The 22,898-nt window shown below is 38.8% G+C and overlaps 1 protein-coding gene and 1 pseudogene across 1 annotated transcript; both read left to right on the forward strand.

Moving 5' to 3' along the window:
• The first annotated feature begins 3,377 nt into the window (after nucleotides 1-3,377).
• On the forward strand, nucleotides 3,378-15,145 carry LOC117731009 (annotated as a pseudogene).
• Nucleotides 15,146-17,136: 1,991 nt separating this feature from the next.
• p4htm (prolyl 4-hydroxylase, transmembrane (endoplasmic reticulum)) lies at nucleotides 17,137-22,131 on the forward strand. The gene is given in 10 exon segments (XM_034533359.1): nucleotides 17,137-17,481; nucleotides 17,588-17,669; nucleotides 18,595-18,785; nucleotides 18,892-18,988; nucleotides 19,677-19,839; nucleotides 19,964-20,149; nucleotides 20,404-20,437; nucleotides 20,440-20,496; nucleotides 20,663-20,786; nucleotides 21,914-22,131. Coding segments are annotated over 10 exon segments (1,497 nt in total).
• Nucleotides 22,132-22,898: the final 767 nt, after the last annotated feature.

The raw sequence follows: 22,898 nt of genomic DNA on the forward strand, positions 1-22,898 counted from the left end.
AATGAACTACCATACTTTACTACATTTGAAACAGATAATACAATAGTGAAGTAATAAATTAACAATTACAACCCGAGAAAATGTATACAGGAAAGAAATACATTGTATCATAATTTCCATAATTCTAAGTGAATTAAATTAAAACAAGCAAAGACGTGAACAGTGAAGCACTGACATGTGTGTACTAAAACCTCCAAACATGAATCACAATTTATGAAATCTAGATCTCTAAATGTGTCATACCATATTTTAAAAGGGATATTATGAACTGTCCAGGGTTTTTCTCGGCCTTATGTCCAATGTGTGGTAGGAGAAATTCCAACATGTCTTTGTGACCCTGAATAGGAACAAAGACAAAACATAAGTAAATTCACATTTCTAAATGTTTTTCAACTTTGTATCATTAATGACTTAGTGTTAGAACACTTAACTCACTACTTAATGCATGAGTTGGTGACAGGGTGTAATGCCAAACATGAGAGTTTGGTGATAGATAGGCTGGTGTCATAAGCACCATGTTTGCACCTTTGCAACTTGAGGCTCCCTCTGGTGTTTATACGATGTCAGTGACCCCCAGCACAAACATTAATACACACACATACTTGAGTCCTTCACACTGCCAAGGATCTGACCGCACCTCAAGCAATCCCTCTCAATGTGCTCATTAGGAAAGGTTGTTACTATACAATCTTTTCGAAAAAAGCAATTGATTTTCACCATGATGCAGGCCAATTACAGTGTATCTCTAAAAACTTTAAAACCTAATTTGCAGTGTCATGATGATGCAAAATGTCATCAACATACATAAAGTCAGAAGCTTACAAAATATCCTGACTAATAGATTGTTGGAGTACATGGTCATCCCCCACTTTTCACACCCTAATCCCAGGAGCTCTACCACAAGATGGAAAGGTAACCAGGGTCAGAATCCAATACCGAGACCTAATTTTAACCAACAAACCCTAGACGTTGACACAAACAAAATGTTATGACATTCTTTAAAATAAAGGTCACCGGTTCTTGGGACGTTATTTGAGTACAGCTGAATGGGAACTTCTTTGAAGGATTGCAAATACGATGTGCGTCTTGATGCATAAATGACACCAAAGCAGTTTTAATACAGACATTTCCAAGAAGTTTGACTGCAATTTTGTTGTACTTTTATAATGGTAATAAAGTTCAAACACATAGGAACTAAACGTTTGAATTGTTTTACTTTACCCTTTTAAAACAACCATATGTAGCATTTAAATAGTTGGAATAATTGCCATTCCACAACATACCGACAAACTCAAAAACAGGGTTTGGAAGTCAGTCCATTTAGTGAAGTTCTAAACGCAGAGGCACACCAGCACTAGTCTATAACATTTAAATTAAAATATAACAATTCAGATTAGTAAATTACAATTTTCAAATGTATAAAAAAATGTTTGTACTTACAATGTTAAATACCGATGCTACTGTAACTGTAAGTGCTTATCCATGCTCTGTGACCAACTTGTGAACTGGAATGTTGCTCAACACTCACCTTGGTTTGTTATCAAAGTCCAGTTGGTGTTGCTGCTGGACAAATGAAGAACCTGACAGACAGAGATCAAAGACCATAAAAACACAATAAGCCTCTTGAGCACTTGGCTTGAGCATCAACACAAGCCTGGTGCTATATTTGAGTTTTGCCCTAATAAGACAGAAGATTTCAGAGCAGGTATCATGTAACAAGTGTTCATTGAAGACAGAGGCTCATTTTATCTTGCTGGTAACCACTTCAGAATGTCTTCTTCTTAATCACTAATGAAAGTAGATACTCTTTCCACTTGAAATAATGCCTAATAGCTGTCCACCCACACCTTTCTGTACCACGTTCTTGGCAAACACATTTTGAGTTTACATTGCCATCAATGAAAACATCTCCTTCTCTCATACTGCAGATTTTAATGAACAAGACAGTTTAGGTCTGAATGCCCTAAACATTGTGAACACACAAAGACAATCATGGAGAGGTGACTAGTAAAACATAAAGGAAGTACAGCTGGAATGCATCACTCAGCTGCTCTACATTTCAGGACTCAGTCTCCCTTGTTTATCCCATAAGATCAAGAATGAGAACAGCTGTTGGCACTATTGTGAGAAAGAATCCCTTGGCAATCCTTTTGTTTTCTTTAAAGCTCATTGGCAATCATTTCATTTTAAAAATCATTTCTGACTTGTAAGGACTCTGAAACAGTATATCAGTGACTTTTTAAAGCTTCTCCAAAGCATGGCAAGGGACTACTGCTGTGCCAGGAGGTTAAACATATGCATTAGTCACACCTTTGGACTGTCTGTAACTGCTGAACTAAGCTTGTGCAAAAACTGAACCAACTTCTCCAACCTTATTTGCATACACAATAGTATTCAGAAGCAGAACCAAATTAAAATCTGCTTGCTACATTAACGTTTCAAAGTAATTTGTTAAAAAAAAGGGGTTACAAAAAATGTGTGGTTACATCTCACAAAGATTTTTCTTATCTTCACAATTTATGACAACATGTATTACTAAAAGCAACACAACATGCCTGATTGTTTTTGCCAATAATCACAGGAATATGGATGATATATTGGAGAAAAAAAATCTATTTACAGCATATTCAATGATCCAGCGAGGAGGACATCCCTTAAACTGTGTAATATGACAGCTAGGGTTAAGAACTATTGCACAAGCATTATGTCATACCATGACCAAATACAGCAATACACGTGTGATAGGCTCCTAACACACTGTATAAAAAGGCACAGCAAATCTTCACCAAGGACAGGGACCCAGCAAAGGTATGTGTCTCAGACGTATTCATTAATCTACTTGAGTAAAATATATTATAATACTGCCATGCATCAATTGTATCAAATTAATATTGTGTTTAAAAAAAATAGTATGTTTAAAAACTCTTTGTAAATAATTTATATATTTTTATTTCTAACCTTATTTTAAAACAAAACATGATAGATTCTCTGACATAGCCTCTCTGAACCTTACACGTTTTTTTAAATTTTTTTGCAGAAATCTACATTCAAGTCTGTCAGAAATCCCCGGCTCTCCTGGTGTCATTCAAGGTAAACTATAGCTGAATGATTTTGAAAAAATATTTGATTGGTTTTATTACTAATGCACTATTGTGAAAATAGTTAAATATATAGTGAAAATCACAATCTTGTTTGTACTTTGCTGAGTTCTGGTATGCCAGTACCTGTCTCTATTTAACAATGTTAATGGTCAAGCATTCATTTGACTACAGTACTAGAGGCGTGATAGAGGTCACTTCGTGGGCACCCATCCATCTTCCCTGGCATTTCAAATTAATGACCAGTCTTTTTTTCCTCTTATGCAGTAAAGGGTCACCATGAGTATCGACCCTGAAATGCAGTGTTTTGGCCCGGCGGCCATTTACCTCCGGAAGCCAGCACGAGAGAGAATTGAAGCTCAAAACTCTCCCTTTGATGCTAAAACTGCATTCTTTGTGACCGAGCCCGCGGAGATGTACCTCAAGGGGAAACTCACTAAGAAAGAAGGGGGCAAAGCCACCGTGGAGACTCTCGGTGGAAAGGTGAGAATGGAATTAAAAGTCTTATCGTGCTTACCATTTTAGATGTAGAATCAGGACTGCTGTGACATGTTAACTATTTGATGATTTATAACATTTAAATTTAAATTTTAAAAAGTTTATAAATATATATGAATTCTACTAATGAAAACATTTGTAATCAGTTACTAAGATTTGAAATATGACATTAGACAACACATGACTGCTGGACAGCAACTAATCCTATTGTTGTGCCTTTTCTGTTGTAGATGCAAACTCTCACAGTAAAAGACACTGAGATCTTCCCCATGAACCCTCCAAAGTACGACAAGATTGAGGACATGGCCATGATGACCCACCTCAGTGAGCCGTCTGTGCTGTATAACCTCAAAGAGCGCTATGCAGCATGGATGATCTACGTGAGCTTTGTGGAGGAGAGATACAAATTTAATTGCGTACACATTTATTTGTAGAAAAATGTATAATTCTTTCATATTTCATACTGTTATAGACCTACTCAGGACTGTTCTGCGTGACTGTGAACCCCTACAAGATGCTCCCAGTGTATGACGCAGTGGTTGTAGCAGGATACCGAGGCAAAAAGAGGGTTGAGGCTCCACCCCACATCTTCTCCATCTCTGATAACGCCTATCAGTTCATGCTCCAAGGTATCACTCAGTTTGCAAGCCATTGTGTGTTCAGAAATATAGCAGCTGCACTTTAGGAGAACTCCTTACCATTTAATGTCTTGCAGATAAAGAAAACCAGTCAATCCTGATTACGTAAGTGACAGTTTTTTCATATTATCTACATTATAAGTATTGCAAACAGTAAGTCAAATCTAATACTATTTATGAACACACTCCTCAAACCAGTGGAGAATCTGGTGCAGGAAAGACTGTCAACACCAAGCGGGTCATCCAGTACTTTGCGACAATCGCAGTGGCTGGAGGAAAGAAGCAAAATGAGCAAACTGCTGGCAAGATAAAGGCAAGAAAAATGTTATATAATATTAATATGAAATTTATATATTTTTTTATTTATATATATACAAATATATATTACAAAGTACATTAACAACACAAATGCTGTTTCTAGGGGTCACTGGAAGATCAGATCATTGCAGCAAACCCACTGCTGGAAGCTTATGGTAATGCCAAAACTGTGAGGAATGACAACTCATCCCGCTTTGTAAGTTATTTGGGGGATTTCTCTTTTACTTGAAATGTAATGTTTTATTTTGTGGCAATCAGTCACTGTGACATTAATTTAAATGTTAATCTATTTTTATAGGGTAAATTTATCAGAATTCACTTTGGGACAACTGGAAAGTTGGCTTCAGCTGATATTGAAACATGTAAGATGTTTTGTGGAACTCGTTGAAAAAAATCTGTTTTATTACACGGCCAACTCCTTCAACTGTGCTCACTGGAGATTTCCCTTATTTTTTTGGCAACATAAATCAATACAGATCTGCTGGAGAAGTCTCGAGTGACGTTCCAGCTGTCTGCTGAGAGGAGCTACCACATCTTCTACCAGCTCATGACAGGCCACAAACCTGAGCTGATAGGTGAGATTAGAAAATTATATTGTCAGTTATTCAACAGAAAGTGGAAAACAATGGTTCATCACAAATATACTATATATATATATATATATATATATATATATATATATATATATATATATATATATATATATATATATATGTATGTATTGTTATATTTACATACTTTCCCCCTCTTTTCTTTAGAGGCTCTCCTGATCACCAAAAATCCTTTTGACTATCACATGATCAGTCAGGGTGAAATCACTGTCAAGAGTATCGATGACATTGAAGAATTCATCGCCACTGATGTAATGACAACTTCACTTTGATGATGCATTTACAGATACTACAAATCAAATCTTGTTCACTTTTATTATTACTATTAAGTTACTAATTTGTTATATCTTGTACATATCATCACTACTTAAATTATGTAGTATATATAACTAATAATTATACACCATTTTGATTTTACCAAAATCCTGCTTCTGTTTGCTTTAAAGGCAAGTAAAATGTTTTGCGTCTGTTTACCTCCAAGACTTATCTAGGTTTGTATTTCAAACTGACTCTTTATTTCACAGACTGCTATTGACATCCTGGGCTTCAATGCAGACGAGAAGGCAAACATCTACAAGCTGACTGGAGCTGTGATGCATCATGGCAACATGAAGTTTAAGCAAAAGCAGCGTGAAGAGCAGGCTGAGCCCGATGGCAATGAGGGTATGAAACCCAAACAGAATTAGCATAAATGTAGAGGTCAAGTTTGTGCCATGTAAAAGAGAACCTGTGATTTAAAAGTACATTTTTAAAAGTTATCCTAGAGCAGGTTTTATGGATGGCTATTTGTGTTCTTCTTTTAGTGGCAGATAAAATCGCCTACCTCATGGGTCTGAACTCTGCTGATTTGCTAAAGGGAGTATGCTATCCCAGAGTCAAGGTTGGAAACGAGTTTGTGACCAAAGGTCAAACTGTCCCTCAGGTATGGGAAGTCAACAAGAACACACAGACACACACATGATGATTCTATTTTCACACTTTAACATATATTATGGCTTTTATTAAGTTGTTGGATTATACCTTTGTATGCTTTTTAACCTGTTTAATCGTCAAAATGTAGAATAAATGTTGTAAATGTTCACAATATTGTTAATATAGTATTACTGATTTGTTCATTCAGGTCAACAATTCAGTGATGGCTCTCTGCAAGTCTGTCTATGAGAAAATGTTCTTGTGGATGGTCGTCAGAATTAATGAGATGCTGGATACCAAGCAACCAAGACAGTTCTACATCGGTGTCCTGGATATTGCTGGGTTTGAAATTTTTGATGTAAGTATGTTTGGCTGATTGATGGTACTTAATTGTATGCATCTTCATTTAAAGCGGTTACCTAAGGTCTTTGTTGACCTTTGATATTTAAATGTGTTGCAGTACAACAGCTTGGAGCAGCTGTGCATCAACTTCACCAATGAAAAACTGCAACAGTTTTTCAACCACCACATGTTTGTCCTGGAGCAAGAAGAGTACAAGAAAGAGGGAATTGAATGGGAGTTCATTGACTTTGGTATGGACTTGGCTGCCTGCATTGAGCTGATTGAGAAGGTGAGAGACACGCTGAATACAATCACAGAAAACAATCCGATGACTTGAAATCTTTTGTTTTAAATAATCATTTCAATATTACAGCCAATGGGCATCTTCTCCATCCTTGAAGAGGAGTGTATGTTCCCCAAGGCATCAGATGTCACTTTCAAGAACAAACTGTATGACCAGCATCTTGGTAAAACCAAAGCTTTTGAGAAGCCCAAACCTGCCAAAGGCAAAGCTGAGGCCCATTTCTCTCTGGTGCACTATGCCGGCACTGTTGACTACAATGTCACTGGCTGGCTGGATAAGAACAAAGACCCCCTGAACGACTCAGTGGTTCAGCTCTACCAGAAGTCTTCAGTCAAACTGTTGGCTCACCTCTATGTCGCACATGCTGGATCCGAAGGTAATAATTAAAAAAAATAATTAAAAAGTTGGAGTTCTTATTGGTTGATTTGTAGCTATAGTACTGACAAAGAATCAAGTATAAATAAAAATGTATCACATTTGTTAATAATTCAAATTAAATGTTTCTGTTACAGCTGAGGGTAGTGGGAAAAAAGCCGGAAAGAAAAAGGGTGGATCTTTTCAGACCGTATCTGCTCTGTTCAGGGTAAGTAATGAATGACAACCTCAATACATAACCACAATATAATATGTAGTAACACTAATACATTCCCAAATACTGTCAATGTAACATCCAGGGGAATGGGCCATGTAGTTCTTTTATTTGTAATTTTAATTTTTCTTTTATATTTCAGGAGAATCTGGGCAAGTTGATGACCAACCTTAGGTGCACTCATCCTCATTTTGTACGTTGTTTGATTCCAAATGAATCAAAGACTCCCGGTAAGCCTAATATAAGTATTCCTTCATTCATTTAAACATTACTGTAATTATGCAACACAGGACTGAATTTGTCATCTCTTTAAGGTCTCATGGAGAACTTCCTGGTCATCCACCAGCTGAGGTGTAACGGTGTGCTGGAAGGTATCAGGATCTGCAGGAAAGGTTTCCCCAGCAGAATCCTCTATGGTGACTTCAAGCAGAGGTAGTTACTGAGATTATTCAACTATTTAATTATATTATGATCAAGTATTCATTGTTGATTCATTTTCCTCCAATCAGATACAAAGTGTTGAATGCCAGTGTCATTCCTGAAGGACATTTCATTGACAACAAAAAGGCCTCAGAGAAACTTTTGGGCTCTATTGATATTGACCAAACTCAATACAAATTTGGACACACAAAGGTAATCTGTTTGTCCGTTATGTGTGTGTGTGTGTGTGTGTGTGTGTGTGTGTGTGTGTGTGTGTGTGTGTGTGTGTGTGTGTGTCTCTGTGTGTGCGTGTGTTTTAACTGCTAACCATGATACTGTAAGTAAGCATAACCATCATGTCAAGTAACTCTTTGTTTTAGGTGTTCTTCAAAGCCGGTCTGCTTGGAACTCTGGAGGAGATGAGAGATGAGAAGCTTGCTATCCTGGTCACAATGACTCAAGCTGTCTGCAGAGGTTACCTCATGAGGAGAGAGTTTGTCAAGATGATGGAGAGGAGGTACTGTAGCATGTTAGCTTCATACATCAAAGGGCAAGCGTACATTTGCAAATGACAGCTAGATTGACATTTTCAAGTAAAATGTTTACTTTAGTAGCCCAAATCCCAAAGCCCCTTATCAATACAGCTTTAAGAATCTAAAATGATGTGTTTATTTACTTTGACCACTGTTTTACCCAGGGAGGCAATTTACTCCGTCCAATACAACATACGCTCATTTATGAATGTCAAAACGTGGCCATGGATGAAGCTGTACTTCAAGATCAAGCCTCTGCTGAAGAGTGCAGAGAGTGAGAAAGAAATGGCCCAAATGAAAGAGAACTTTGAAAAGATGAAAGAGGATCTAGCAAAGGCTCTGGCTAAGAAGAAAGAACTGGAGGAGAAGATGGTTTCTCTGCTGCAGGAGAAGAATGACTTGCAGCTACAAATTCAGGCTGTACGTTACAGAGAGCAAGATAAATTGTTACTTCAATGATCTCCGTTTTTACAACTAACTTAATATTTCAATTGTATGTCATCTAGGAAGGTGAAACCCTCAGTGATGCAGAGGAAAGGTGTGAGGGGCTCATTAAATCAAAGATCCAGTTTGAGGCCAAACTTAAAGAGACGTCTGAGAGACTGGAGGATGAGGAGGAAATGAATGCTGAGCTGACTGCAAAGAAGAGGAAGCTGGAGGACGAGTGCTCTGAGTTGAAGAGAGACATTGATGACTTGGAGCTCACCCTGGCCAAAGTAGAAAAGGAGAAACATGCCACTGAGAACAAGGTTCATGTCTCTTATTTCACTTTACCAAACTGTACTGAATACGATATACACTGTGATTAAATATTAAATAACTGTATTTATACAAACTGTTAAGGTTAAAAACCTGGTTGAAGAAATGACATCTCAAGATGAGACCATTGCAAAGTTGAGCAAAGAGAAGAAAGCCCTTCAGAGTCCCATCAGCAGACCCTTGATGACCTGCAGGCCGAGGAAGACAAAGTCAACAGTCTGACGAAGGCCAAAACCAAGCTGGAGCAGCAAGTGGACGATGTGAGTAATATCTGAATTTAAAAACAAAAGTTGATCTTGCTTATTAAATAGCAAAAATCTCTCTTGTACATTTTTGTTATGATCTCAATCATAGTTTAACAGCATGGACAATATGACTGTTATGTGGTTTTATCAGCACATTTTAGTCCACAGTAAACACTAAAGCTAGTATCAACTTTTTTCAAGATTTTCATTTTCTGATATTAACAATTGTAACTTAAATTATATAAAACATCTATTTCGTGGACAGCTTGAAGGTTCTCTGGAGCAAGAAAAGAAACTCCGTATGGATCTCGAGCGATCAAAAAGAAAGCTTGAAGGAGATCTTAAACTGGCCCAGGAATCCATAATGGATCTAGAGAATGACAAGCAGCAGTCTGACGAGAAAATAAAGAAGTAAGAATAAACAAACGCCATCCTTCTACCTACTTGCAATAAATGATTACATTGGTGGCACTACTTACATGTAACTTAAATGCAACGATTTATTCTGTCCTCTGCAGAAGGACTTTGAGATGAGCCAGATCCTAGGTAGGATTGAGGATGAGCAGACTCTTGGAATTCAACTACAGAAAAGATAAAAGGAACTCCAGGTAAAATGTTTGAGTACTATTCGAAGGTAAAGGGAAATTCAAATATTAAGGTTTTTCACTTAAACCCTTTGTGTTTCAGGCTCGTATTGAGGAGGCTGGAGGAGGAGATTGAGGCTGAGCGGGCTGCTCGGGCCAAGGTGGAGAAGCAGAGGTCTGATCTTTTCCAGGGAGCTTGAGGAGATCAGCGAGCGGCTGGAAGAAGCTGGTGGAGCCAACGTCTGTTCAGATCGAGATGAACAAGAAGCGTGAGGCCGAGTTTCAAGAAGCTGGCGTCGTGATCTGGAAGAGTCCACGCTGCAGCACGAGGCCACCGCTGCAGCTCTCCGCAAGAAGCAGGCTGACAGTGTGGCAGAGCTGGGAGAACAGATTGATAACCTCCAGAGAGTCAAGCAGAAGCTGGAGAAAGAGAAAAGTGAATTCAAGATGGAGGTTGATGACCTCAGCAGCAATATGGAGTTTATCGCCAAATCAAAGGTGAGAAAGCTAACCTTTCTTACAGAGAGCAAAAGATAATGGTAATAGTTTTATAACTATATATGTTTTATTTTACCAGGGAAACCTTGAAAAAAATGTGCAGGGACATTAGAAGATCAGCTGAGTGAGCTCAAATCCAAGAATGATGAAAATGTTCGGTCATCTGAACGACCTGAGGGCACAGGAAAAGCAAGACTTCAAACTGAAAATGGTATAATTATGATATTTTGGGGTGTCAAAACTAGGCTGCTGTTGTATACATTTCATTTTAAAGTGTTATCTTGAAGATATCTAAAACCTTACCTCCTATAGCTTCTCCCCTACTTTTAAAAACCCTATTCCACCTTTACTCCCTTTTACCTAAATATATTATTTGTTGCACGTTGCACATATCAGCAAATGTCACAACCTTTAAACTTTCAAAATGTATCTCTCTTCTATATGATAGCTCAAGAGAAAAACCTTACTTACACGATAATGTTAACTGATATACATTATACATTATTACGTGAGCCGTTGTCATTTCGTTTCCGATGTCCCATTAAGTTCATTAATATCTTTGATTAGGTGAATGTACGCGTCAGCTGGAGGAGAAAAGAATCTCTTGTTTCTCAGCTGACGAGAGCCAAAGCAGGCTTACACTCAGCAGATTGAGGAGCTGAAGAGGCACGTAGAGGAGGAAGTTAAGGTACCAGTCTATGGAATCAGCAGAATTATTACAGAGAAAAAGGCCACCAGACAATTATCTGGTATCAAATATTAATGAGGTACTCCTTTGTTTCTTAGGCCAAGAACGCCCTGGCTCACCGCTGTTCAGTCAGCTCGTCATGACTGCGAACCTGCTCAGAGAGCAGTATGAGGAGGAGCAGGAGGCCAAATCTGAGCTGCAGCGGGCAATGTCAAAGGCCAACAGCGAGGGTGGCTCAGTGGAGAGCCAAATACGAGACCGATGCCATTCAGCGCACTGAGGAGCTGGAGGAGGCTAAGTAATGGACCGGTCCTGAAAGCACCTGTTTCCACATGCACTGATTGGGTAATCATCACGGAACCTGTTTCACTGTCTGGTTTAACAGGAAAAAGCTGCCCAGCGTCTTCAGGATGCAGAAGAATCCATCGAGGCTTGTTGAATGCAAAATGTGCCTCTCTGGAAAAGACAAAACAGAGACTGCAGGGCGAAGTGGAGGACATGATGATTGATGGTGGAGAGAGCTAATGCTCTGGCTGCTAACACTCGACAAGAAGCAAAGGAACTTTGACAAGGTTAGATTTCAATTCATGCCTTGTTTGTTTGAATGAAGACCCTAGACTTGTCAACTACTGAAACACATGGGTCTTTTTATGTTTCAGGTTCTAGCAGAGTGGAAGCAGAAGTACGAGGAAAGCCAGGCAGAGCTTGAAGGAGCTTTAAAAGAATCTCGTTCTCTCAGCACTGAGATGTTCAAGCTGAAAAACTCATATGAAGAAGCTTTGGACCACCTGGAGACCTTGAAGAGAGAGAACAAGAACCTGCAACGTAAGCTAACTTTGAAAGAAGGAGAATACTCAAATAGGCCACAAATGAAAAGCATTGAACGTGTTCTGGTGTACAGAGTTTTCCAGACTATGTAAATTAAGCTGTTGCATTTTCTTTAAATGAAAGAAAAGAAGGAAGAGTTTGCCCCCTAGTGGGCAAACATGATTACTGTACATGATCTATGATTTCAAACATAAAATGTACTATAATGTTGCAGTTAGTTTTTTATGAATATGTGATAGAGGTATACAGTACAATATATACAATATGTAGACTATAATACATTTAAATGTCTACCAAGGAGACAAAACACATCATTCAGCTTAAACCTATTTACATACTGTGTATACCTTCTTCCTCACAGAGGAGATCTCCGATCTAACTGAGCAAATTGGTGAGAGTGGAAAAACCATTCATGAACTGGAGAAAGGGAAAAAGATTGTAGAGACAGAGAAGTGCGACCTCCAGACATCACTTGAAGAAGCAGAGGTACTTTCTCACAAAATATATCTCATTAAATGCAATCTGAAATTATGCTGGGGCCTTGGCTACACAATATAAATGTATTTTTATGTCAAGGCTACCCTGGAGCATGAGGAATCCAAGATTCTCCGCATTCAGCTTGAACTCATCCAAGTCAAGAGTGAAATTGACAGAAAACTTGCAGAGAAAGACGAGGAGATCGACCAGATCAAGAGGAACAGCCAGAGAGTGATAGAGTCCATGCAGAGCACTTTGGATGGCCGAGGTCAGGAGCAGGAATGATGCCCTGAGAATCAAGAAGAAGATGGAGGGAGACCTCAACGAGATGGAGGTTCAGCTGAGCCACGCCAACCGCCAGGCAGCTGAAGCCCAGAAACAGCTGAGAAACGTGCAGGGACAGTTTAAGGTATGGTGGCTTGCTGAACTTTGTTTTTTTTATTAAAGTTGACTTTACTCAGGCTGTATGGCCGCTATTTTGATTTTTTAATAATTATTCATAAAGGATGCGATACTGCACCTTGATGAAGCCATAAGAGGCCAGGAAGACATGAGGGAGCAGGTTACCATGGTGGAGCGCAGGAACACCCTGATGCTGGCTGAGATCGAGGAGCTGAGAGCTGCACTGGAGCAGACGGACAGAAGCCGCAAAGTGGCTGAACAGGAGCTGGTTGATGCCAGTGAGCGTGTGGACTGCTGCACTCTCAGGTAAATAAATATTAAAATAATCACACGTGAAACACTTAATGACAGAAAATGACACCATGTAATCCAACCCAAACTATTATCGGTTTAGAATACCAGCCTCATCAACACCAAGAAGAAGTTGGAAGCTGAACTCATCCAGATCCAGGGTGAAGTGGAGGATTCGGTCCAGGAAGCAAGAAATGCTGAAGAGAAGGCCAAGAAGGCCATCACTGATGTGAGTCAACCTTGCGCAATGTAACTCCGGTGTTGGGCGAACGTTTATATTTTCATTTTGTCCACTCGAGGATACTCGAGATCAAGGATAGGTAAAACCGATCGCCCAATGTGTCGTGCCATGTGGCTCAGTGCTATAGGAGGTTTGAAATATAACCTTTTAGCTTGTTGCCAGCATTGTATTAAAAATATACTGAACATTAAAAACAATCTACTTAATAGCAATGTCTTCTCTTTTCAAACAATTGGCTACCTTTTAAAAGGCCATGTGTTTGTTCTTAGTGTAAAATAGTACAGCATCACGTTCTGTTTAACATTAAGTTATTTATTTATCTTTAATATTACAATCCAAATGATATATCACACCAGCAGTAGGGCTGTACAGAATATTGTAACGCTTAATTAATCATTTAAACGTTCAAATTATTATTATTATTATTATTATTATTATTATTATTATTATTATTATTATTATTACTATCAATAACTTAAAGAAAATGTAGAAACTCTCTTCGCCACTTTCCACACTATCTATCTCAACATACACCACAATCAAAGCTTTGAATGTAAAAAAATTATATTTAATGCATACAGCCAAAACTACTACAGAGCAATGTTTTGTTGAGCAGGCATACGGTGAATAGAAATGCTGGGTGTCAGATTTGAGAGATATTAGTACATAACATCATACTTTACGCTATTTTTCATCAATTTATGGTACGAAAACATCAGACTGCATGCAATGAGTGTATATCCAATAATATAAAAATCAACAACATTTCAGGCTGCCATGATGGCAGAAGAGCTGAAGAAGGAGCAGGACACCAGCTCTCATTTGGAGAGGATGAAGAAGAACCTGGAGTTGACGGTGAAAGACCTGCAGCACCGTCTGGATGAAGCTGAGAATCTGGCCATGAAGGGTGGCAAGAAGCAGCTCCAAAAACTGGAAGCTAGGGTAAGTGCCTGCTCATATTTAGACAAGGCAATGCAAATGTATTTGTATAGCACATTTCAACAACAAGGCAATTCAAAGTGCTTCACATTTACTGAAAGTCAAGACAATATTTTTTGCTTTGTAAAATCCCTAAATTCTTCTTCATTCAAGGTTCGAGAATTGGAGGCTGAAGTTGATGCTGAGCAGAGGCGGGGTGCTGATGCTATAAAGGGAGTGCGAAAATATGAGAGAAAAGTAAAGGAGCTTACCTATCAGGTATGTTGCTATTTAAAATACTAAACCTTAAACAACTGCAAATCCTAATGGTAAACATGGTAATGAAAACAGTAGGCATGCATTACAATGTTATATAATTCTTGATTTACAACAGTTTGAAGAGGACAAGAAGAATATCGCCCGACTTCAGGATCTGGTGGACAAGCTGCAGCTGAAAGTGAAATCCTACAAGAGGCAGTCGGAGGATGCTGTGAGTACAATTAATTATTGATAACAACCCACAGAAAATGTCACTCAGTCCACAGGTTTTGACTTGACTGTCTCTTGTCATACAGGAGGAGCAGGCCAACACTCACCTGTCCAGGTACAGGAAGGTGCAGCATGAGATGGACGAAGCTCAGGAGAGAGCTGACATCGCTGAGTCTCAGGTCAACAAGCTGAGAGCAAAGAGTCGGGAAATTGTCAAGGTACAAAAGAAATATCTAAGATGAATCATGTTTGTTCATTTTATAGAAGGATACAACTTTGCAATTTATTTAGAAGGGCGAGTGTGTAGTATTTATTTTAAATCCTACACACTGGGCCTTTACATTTTAATTATCTGGACAAATGTTTCACATGCTTTTGTTCTGTAATTTCAGACCAAGGATGAAGAGTGAGGAAGCAATCGTGGTCATACAGTAACAAGAAGCCATACAATATGAGTATCTTGTTACTTGTTTACTCTAGCATGCTGCATAACCAAACGACAATAAAAAGTAATTTGTTGCAGAATTTTCTTGTGTTGTCCTTTGATTTTGTTTACTGATTTAATGAGTGAATATTTAACAGTCTAGCATTCTGAAATGTGGGGTCTTACATTTTGATTCATAATGCAGCTTAAACCACATAGTAACACACCTATGAATCAAATAATAAATAGTTTTGAATGTATACTTAGTAAACCTAATTTATAAAGCATAGAGTACACTGTATAACAAATAAGATAGATAATCACTTAACATAGTTGAACCAAATATCTTTTGGTGTATTTTAACACAATGATATGTTTAGTTTCCCAAACAGATGAGCCATTTCTATCTCTTTGTAGTCTGAGTATATGATTCATTCTCTGTCCCACATCATTGTCTCAATTTTCTGCTAACGTTAGAAACAAGGTATTGTACTTGCAGCCTTTATATGATGGTATCTTAAAATGTGGCAGCTAAAACCTATTCTGTTCAGAAGAAGACTAGATGTATCTTAGATTGACGGTAAACTACAATATATGAATACTTTCCAGCGTAACGTTGACTTACATCAGGAGTATGAGCAACTATAGCTAAGCGAGTTTGGCTTAAAGCCAAATGTTGCTAATTAACAACATGAAAAGAAATAACTTGCTTAATTAGTAAAGTAAAGTAACGACCAGCCCCAGATGATCCCTCTTGAACGTTTTGCTAGTGTTCTTACATGTTTAACCTTTTTAGGCAATTAAGATACACTTGTATATTTGCACAGTTGGCTCCTACAATAAAGGGAACTTTAAGCCAATGTATCTGTAAGATGTAATATTATAACTCAATGCTGCATGTTTGACAGCATTTACCACGGAATTTGTTTGAACTGTTTCTCAAATTGCGACTCTTTCAGCAAAACGAAGATGGTAACCGGAAGTGACAAACTGGTTGTCTGGCTAGAGGCATCATTAAAAATAAATCTTTTTCCTATCACAACCCCCAAAAACTACATATGTTAATTTCTAAATGTTAATTTTTGAGATGTCTCATTATTAATTATCAATTATGAGCTGTCTGGTTTGCATAGTTTAGGATTAGTATTTGGTCCAAGAAAATAACTAAATAACAAAGCTGTAAAAAACAAACTAAACACACACAATATTTTGACTGCTGTTTTTTGTTCTTTGTTACTTTATATCAATCAATTTATATTTAGTCTATGCCTGTTTCTCTGAACATACAGTACTTTGTTTGTGTAAAATTATTTTGTACGATTTACTTTTACTGTATTCTAAAACTTGTCTATTGGACGTACAGTTTTGTATGCTTCACACTTGCTTTGGTAATGTAAAGAGACAGAGAGAAAGAGAGAGCTTTGTATAGAGACAGGAGTGTGTTATCTGTTCAGGTCACCAGAGGTCACCATCGTACGGAAGCAGACTGTTGCTGTGAATAGAGCTCAGGCGATGGCGAATAATTAATGTCGGATATACCGCAGACCGTGATGCAATGTTCTTCACGTTTTTATTTATCATTTTAGATAGTGATGATGTACTCGCTTGGTGCTGGGTCAGGTGTATGGAGCAGGTTTTCTGAGAGGAGCTGCGCCGTGGTTTGGGATGCGCAGTGCGCTTTGCTGCGGCTGCTGACTGGGACTGCTGCAGCGTAAACAAGACAGTTCGAGCCTGCATCGCTGCTGTCAGTGGGACAAAAGATAACGAGACAGTGGAAATGGTAGTTGACTTTTCATCTTAAACGAGTGCGGTTTCATGATGAACCCTCCGTGTTTTTTATGTTTGTTTTTTTCCAGTGCGCAACGACTTAATTTCTTCAGCGGAGAATCAGGCTTTATTTTGTAATTAAACTGGACATCTGTCGCTCAGCACATCTGCCACTTCAGCCAGCAAACGGTCATCCTATCGTTGGATTAATCAGATGGACTTTGCTGTCGATGAATTATCGACTCCTTCTTGAATCAGGAAAATGAGTGACAACCAGGACACATCAGAGGCTGAGGAGGAAGACGCCACTCCGTCCGGGAGCGCGACCTTGCCGCTCCGGCCGCCGAGCGACCGCCTCCCTTGCAACAAGAGCAGCGTGTGCTCGCGCTCCTACTTCGTGGTGGTGATGGTGTTTTTTCACGTATACATCATTAATGTTATAGCACTGCTATTTTACGTGCACTATAACAGCGGGCAGGAAGATGCCAACCCGAGTCGTGATGCTCCGAGCAGTAACCACCAGCAGCAGCACCCCGAGTCGCGACGTCCGCCATCAAAGCCGGAGTTTCTGCGTGATGTTTCCCTCACGAGAATCGAGGGGATAAGGGTGAGAAATGTGATGATGGATCACTCACACTCTTTCATGTACACCATGTGTTTCTATCTCACACACAGTCGGCTCCACCACATCGCTTGTCTGCTTCATATCTTAGGTGGGACATGTCCAGAAGGTGTCGCTGGTGCCGAGCAAAGTGCATGAAATGCGGACTCTGAGTCTGAAGCCACTGCTGTTCGGTAAGAGCCGAAACACCAATGTGTCAAAACTGATTTGCAGCTCACCCACATGAGCCTCGAGTGGCCAAAGCAAACATGCATTCAATCACCACATATTTGTCCTTGTTTTCATCTTCATAACTATCACCCCCAAACACATAACCTAGTATACATATGCGCGTCCTCGGGTCAATCGAGGCTACATGAAAAAGGTCAATAAGTCCTGAGGCAACTGCCCCAATTAAGGGCTCATAATTGATCGGGACATAACACAATCCAAAACATGCATGTAGTTATGTAGGAGTAAAGATGGTACAAATATATTGAAGTGGAAACATTGTAATTGTACTATATTGTTTGTCTTTCTCTTTCATTTGTGTTTCATGTAACAAACATTTAACTGTTTGTGACTGATTTTGATTTTGACTGGTTCAATGTTGATATGAATGGTTCTGCTCTGCAACTAATTAAATAAGTGTCCATATTTAGGCTACAGCTAAATATATTTCTGACTGAAAATCCTCTGCAGATTATTTTCTTTAACATGTTCATCACAATTTTTGCAGAGACCAAGGTGATAACCCAAAGACTTAAAATGTATTTGCATGCGAGACAAAGTCCTTCAAGTGGAAAGGTTTTGTATTCCTGCTTTATGGATGAAATAATTAATCGAATATTGTAATGATTGCTGTTGAATCTTCTGTTGTTTGTCTAATTCATTATTGACTTCACTATAGCTTTACCCTTTTTCCATTTTGAAGCAAGGGTCTAAGAACAGAGGGTGTCGTATACTGTACAGATTATAACGCACCTTGAGGCAAATGTGTGATGTTGGGCTATAATAATCAAATGTACTCAACTTAGAATACAATATAATACAGTTGCAAATCAGAAAATGCTGCAATCGTGTTATGCCAAGAGATTTGACTCTGCAGTTTTTCTGCAGAGATCCCCGGGTTCTTGTCGGAGGATGAGTGCCGTGTGGTGACGCAACTTGCACAGCTCAAGGGTCTAATGGAGAGTCAGCTAATGGTGCAAGACGGCCAGGATGAGCTGGCCAAGGAGCTCAACCTCGGCCCAGAGGAGATCTTCAACCTTCTTGATATCAACCAGGATGGACAGTTGCAGCTCCATGAGGTGTATGTCAGTTTGTGGATTGTGAGCATGTACTGTATGAAATGCAGTACTTTGTTGGCTCAGAGTTGGTCAACTCATCCTGTCTTTACTAACGTGCCTCCAATAGATACTGACTCATTATCGAGTGAGGGACGGCATCTGGCTCACGCCGGAGAATCTGCGAGAAATCTATGCTGGGCTCAAAGCTGACGAGGACGGTAATGGTAAGAAATCAACTTTCTTTTTTAAAAAACATTATTTGTGTACATATTTGTATTTCAAAAAATTCTAGTTTAATTTGTGAGATAATCTTGAACATTTGTATACACATCACTAAAATAGTGCTCCCTATAAACTAGTTTTAACAACACTAGGTGGGGACAACAGTGGTGGGTTTTGATTAAAATAAACAATGAAGATAGTTTGTCTCTGTGTGGGAATATATTTTTTATTATGTTTAAACACAGTAAAAAGTGCATACATTGACTTTGCGTAGTAGTGTTACAAACACATTGTTTATATGACTCATAATGTGGTTCACAACCTTTTGGGCTTGTGACTGCTTAAACTGAGGCAATGTGTACTTGTTACCCTTCTTTAAGGTTATGGTCTAATATGTACACAAGAGTCGTTTTTAGAAGCATACATGATACACCGTATGTAGACACAGGTATTGAATATGAATGTGATTTTAGTCTTAAACTAAACATGTGGAACTGGAATGCATCAGGAGTCTAAAGTCTATATGCAGTATAGTATATAATAGAGTATATATATATATATATATATATATATATATATATATATATAAAATATAGAGTAAATTATGGTACCTAACCTAACTTGTGTCATTAACGCAAGAAATTAAAATTTCCACCAGGCATCAGAATATGTACATCTCATATTTGACAGGTTTGCTGAGTCTAGAAGAGTTCAGGCTTCTGAGCAATGACGCCTTCCAGCGCTTCCTGCTGCAGCGAGGGGTGAAGAGGAGTCAGCTGGTGAGGAACAGCAGACACACCTGGCTGTATCAGGGCAAAGGAGCACATCAGGTCCTCCAAGACATCAAGGCGAGGCAAGCAAGTCAAACCATCTTCTCAGATTGCTGTAGTGCTAGAATAATGGAAATATTACTTGGGTTTCTCACAGATCGAAAGGACAGTTTAAACTTTTTTTCCTTTACCTTTCTCCAACAAAAGGGTGACTCGTCTCACTCGGCTCCCACCCGCATTAGTGGACCTCAGTGAGCCCCTCCAGGTGGTTCGCTATGAGGAGGGAGGACACTACCACGCCCACCACGACAGCGGCCCTGTGTATCCTGAGACCGCATGCACACACACGCGCCTCGCGTCGAACACCTCCACTCCTTTTGAGACGTCTTGCAGGTGAGATCCCTGAGGTGCACAGTGTAGGCTGAAGCAGCATTTATCTGCAATGGTATCTATGAATGTCCAGATCTGAATACATCTGCGCAGTGTGATTACTAAACTCTATTGCTGGCATGTTAGTTTGTGTGACTCAACATTATCAACCTGTAAATATGTGTGTGCGAGCCTCTTGTTTGCAAAATGTTGTATGTGTGTGTGTGTTTGTTTGCACCATAAATGTATGTCAATTGTAAATCTGTTTGCACACCTAGGTACATCACAGTTCTCTTCTACCTGAACTCTTGTCGAGGGGGGGTGGGGAGACCGCATTCCCAGTGGCAGACAACAGGACCTATGATGAAGTGGTGCGTAGTTGTGTGTGGGTGTGGAAATGTGTAGGGAGAGCCCTGCCAAAGTAATGTGTACATACTGCGCATGTCTTTCATATCTGCGTTAACTCACACGTTTGTCAGCGAGTGCACGGCCCTAACTTTGAGCAGACTGTCACTGAGTTTGAATGTGTTGTTGTAGTCTCTCATACAGAATGACGTTGATCTTTTGGACACCAGAAGGAATTGTGACAAGAGCAACCTCAAGGTGAAGCCTACCAAAGGGACAGCTGTTTTCTGGTACAACTACCTTTCTGATGGAAAAGGTAGGATTGCAAACTTTGTTTACATACTGTTGCAATGAAGATGCAAACCAGCAGCTATTTAATTTGATGTTGGCTAATATTAGATTTTTATTTTAAAAGTACCATTTGTCTTATATACAGAATGTGTCAAATGGTCTCTCCATATTTAAACACAAAGGTAATGCCCATTTAGTAACATATCATTTATTATCACAATATTAATACAAATCAAGATTACAGCCATGCTAGCAGCTCTGTGTGAAGCTTCACTTCATAATAGTGGTGCTTTGAACGGCACGCTAATGTCATCATGCTTACATGCTCATGGAGATCACACTAACATACTGATGTTTGCCAGATGTAATGTTTAGTAATGTATCTTCCATCTTAGTTTAGCACATTAGCATGTGAGCATTTGGTAATTATTACTAAACACATAGAGGTTTGCAGATAGTTGGCCATAAACCACTGAAGTGGACAAATAACCTTCATGGTAGCGCTAGAATAAACATCAGAGGATAAGCAAAGACATTAAGATACATTGTCCAGGAACCATGAACATCTGCATACAGTCAAAGTACAGTATATAGATATATAAAGTAAGTGCTTTGACTTAATGATGGCACAAGATGAAATGTCTGGGGTTCACCAACATTTGTATCACAATCCGTCCAATAGAGATCAGTCTGGATCATATTGGTCGGCCAACATTGCCATTCCTTAAGCTAGCGTGACTAAAATCACAAAATCTGAAGTAGCAGTTTATTATATTATTTTATTTAAATTCATGTCATTCCCATGTTTTGGTGGCAGAGTAAAAGTTAAGCGTATAAAATGCAGTCAAACGGTTGGGATTTAAGCCCATAATGGTGTCATTGTAAAGATTAAAGGTAATCCAGAAAGACAGCTAAACACTGTAAGAATAAAGCAAATCTGCTGTATAAAACAGGCTATTAATTTCCGGCTAATTTAAACAAATAAATTAAATTAAATGTTATTCAGCAGAATAAGTACAATGCATATTAATCAACGAGTTGAGTGTGGTAGTCATAACATCAGTGTGGACCCTTTAAATAACATGGTGCCATGATGTGAAGGATGTTGCGAACAAACATTAAATTATTACTATTATTATTTTTCCCTAACAGGATGGGTGGGAGAGCAGGATGAATATGCTCTGCATGGAGGCTGTGTGGTCACCCATGGCACTAAGTGGGTTGCAAATAAATGGATAAACATTGATCCGGATTACCAGCGGCAGGCTCGCTATCAGAAGCTGGTTTCACAGCAGCCAGAGGATGAAGATGATGAAGGTCTGACTCTGAATCCAGACCTACAGAGTTCTGATGTCCATCAAGAGTTGTAGCTCATAAACCAAATTTGTACCCCAAAAAATATTCTATCTAGCCTTCCTCAGTCCTCTGCACAACTTCTTTGGCAAGATCCCCTGTGTCCAGTTTGTAGAAACAATATTTATTCAGGGATTGAGGTCACAGTGGGTTTATGCAACTGTAAAGAGATGATTTTGTTAAATATTGCTTGGATATTGTTATCTAGAGATGCACCAATACTGATATCTGTCTGACACTGACTCAAATAGCTGGATCAGGTATCGACAATAGGCTGATCGGATACCATTATTTTAATAAATAACAATTCAGTACATTTATATCTATGTATTTAGTTGTTACATTTTGTTTAACAAAGTTAGGAAAGCAATGTTTAAGTCATGTTGGATGTTGCCTTACACATAAAAGACTGATCCCAGTCTCTTCCACACAGGCATACAGTTTATTAACTAAAATCTGTATTGGGACTGAAAAGGTTTGATCGTTGCATCCCTATTGTTTACTGTTATTTTGTAATTTCCTATACTTTCCCATTTTAGGAATGTCGCACTAGAAACTCATGAAAACAGTTGAGACAAAAAATCCCTTTGCATGCATTAGCTTCACAGATTGTCTGTTTGCTGTTGCTATGAGCAGAAATTGCACTTAAATATTGAAATGGCTACTGCAAACATTTCAATGTCCTACATTGTTAATGCTGCCATTACCAAAAAAGGCTCACACTGTCTGTGTGATGCATGTTGTCGTGTATTTGTTCCTTGAATTATTTTCTAACAGATTCTTC

Source organism: Cyclopterus lumpus, chromosome 5 (genome assembly GCF_009769545.1).
Source record: "Cyclopterus lumpus isolate fCycLum1 chromosome 5, fCycLum1.pri, whole genome shotgun sequence".
In the NCBI taxonomy this organism is placed as follows: Eukaryota; Metazoa; Chordata; class Actinopteri; order Perciformes; family Cyclopteridae; genus Cyclopterus; species Cyclopterus lumpus.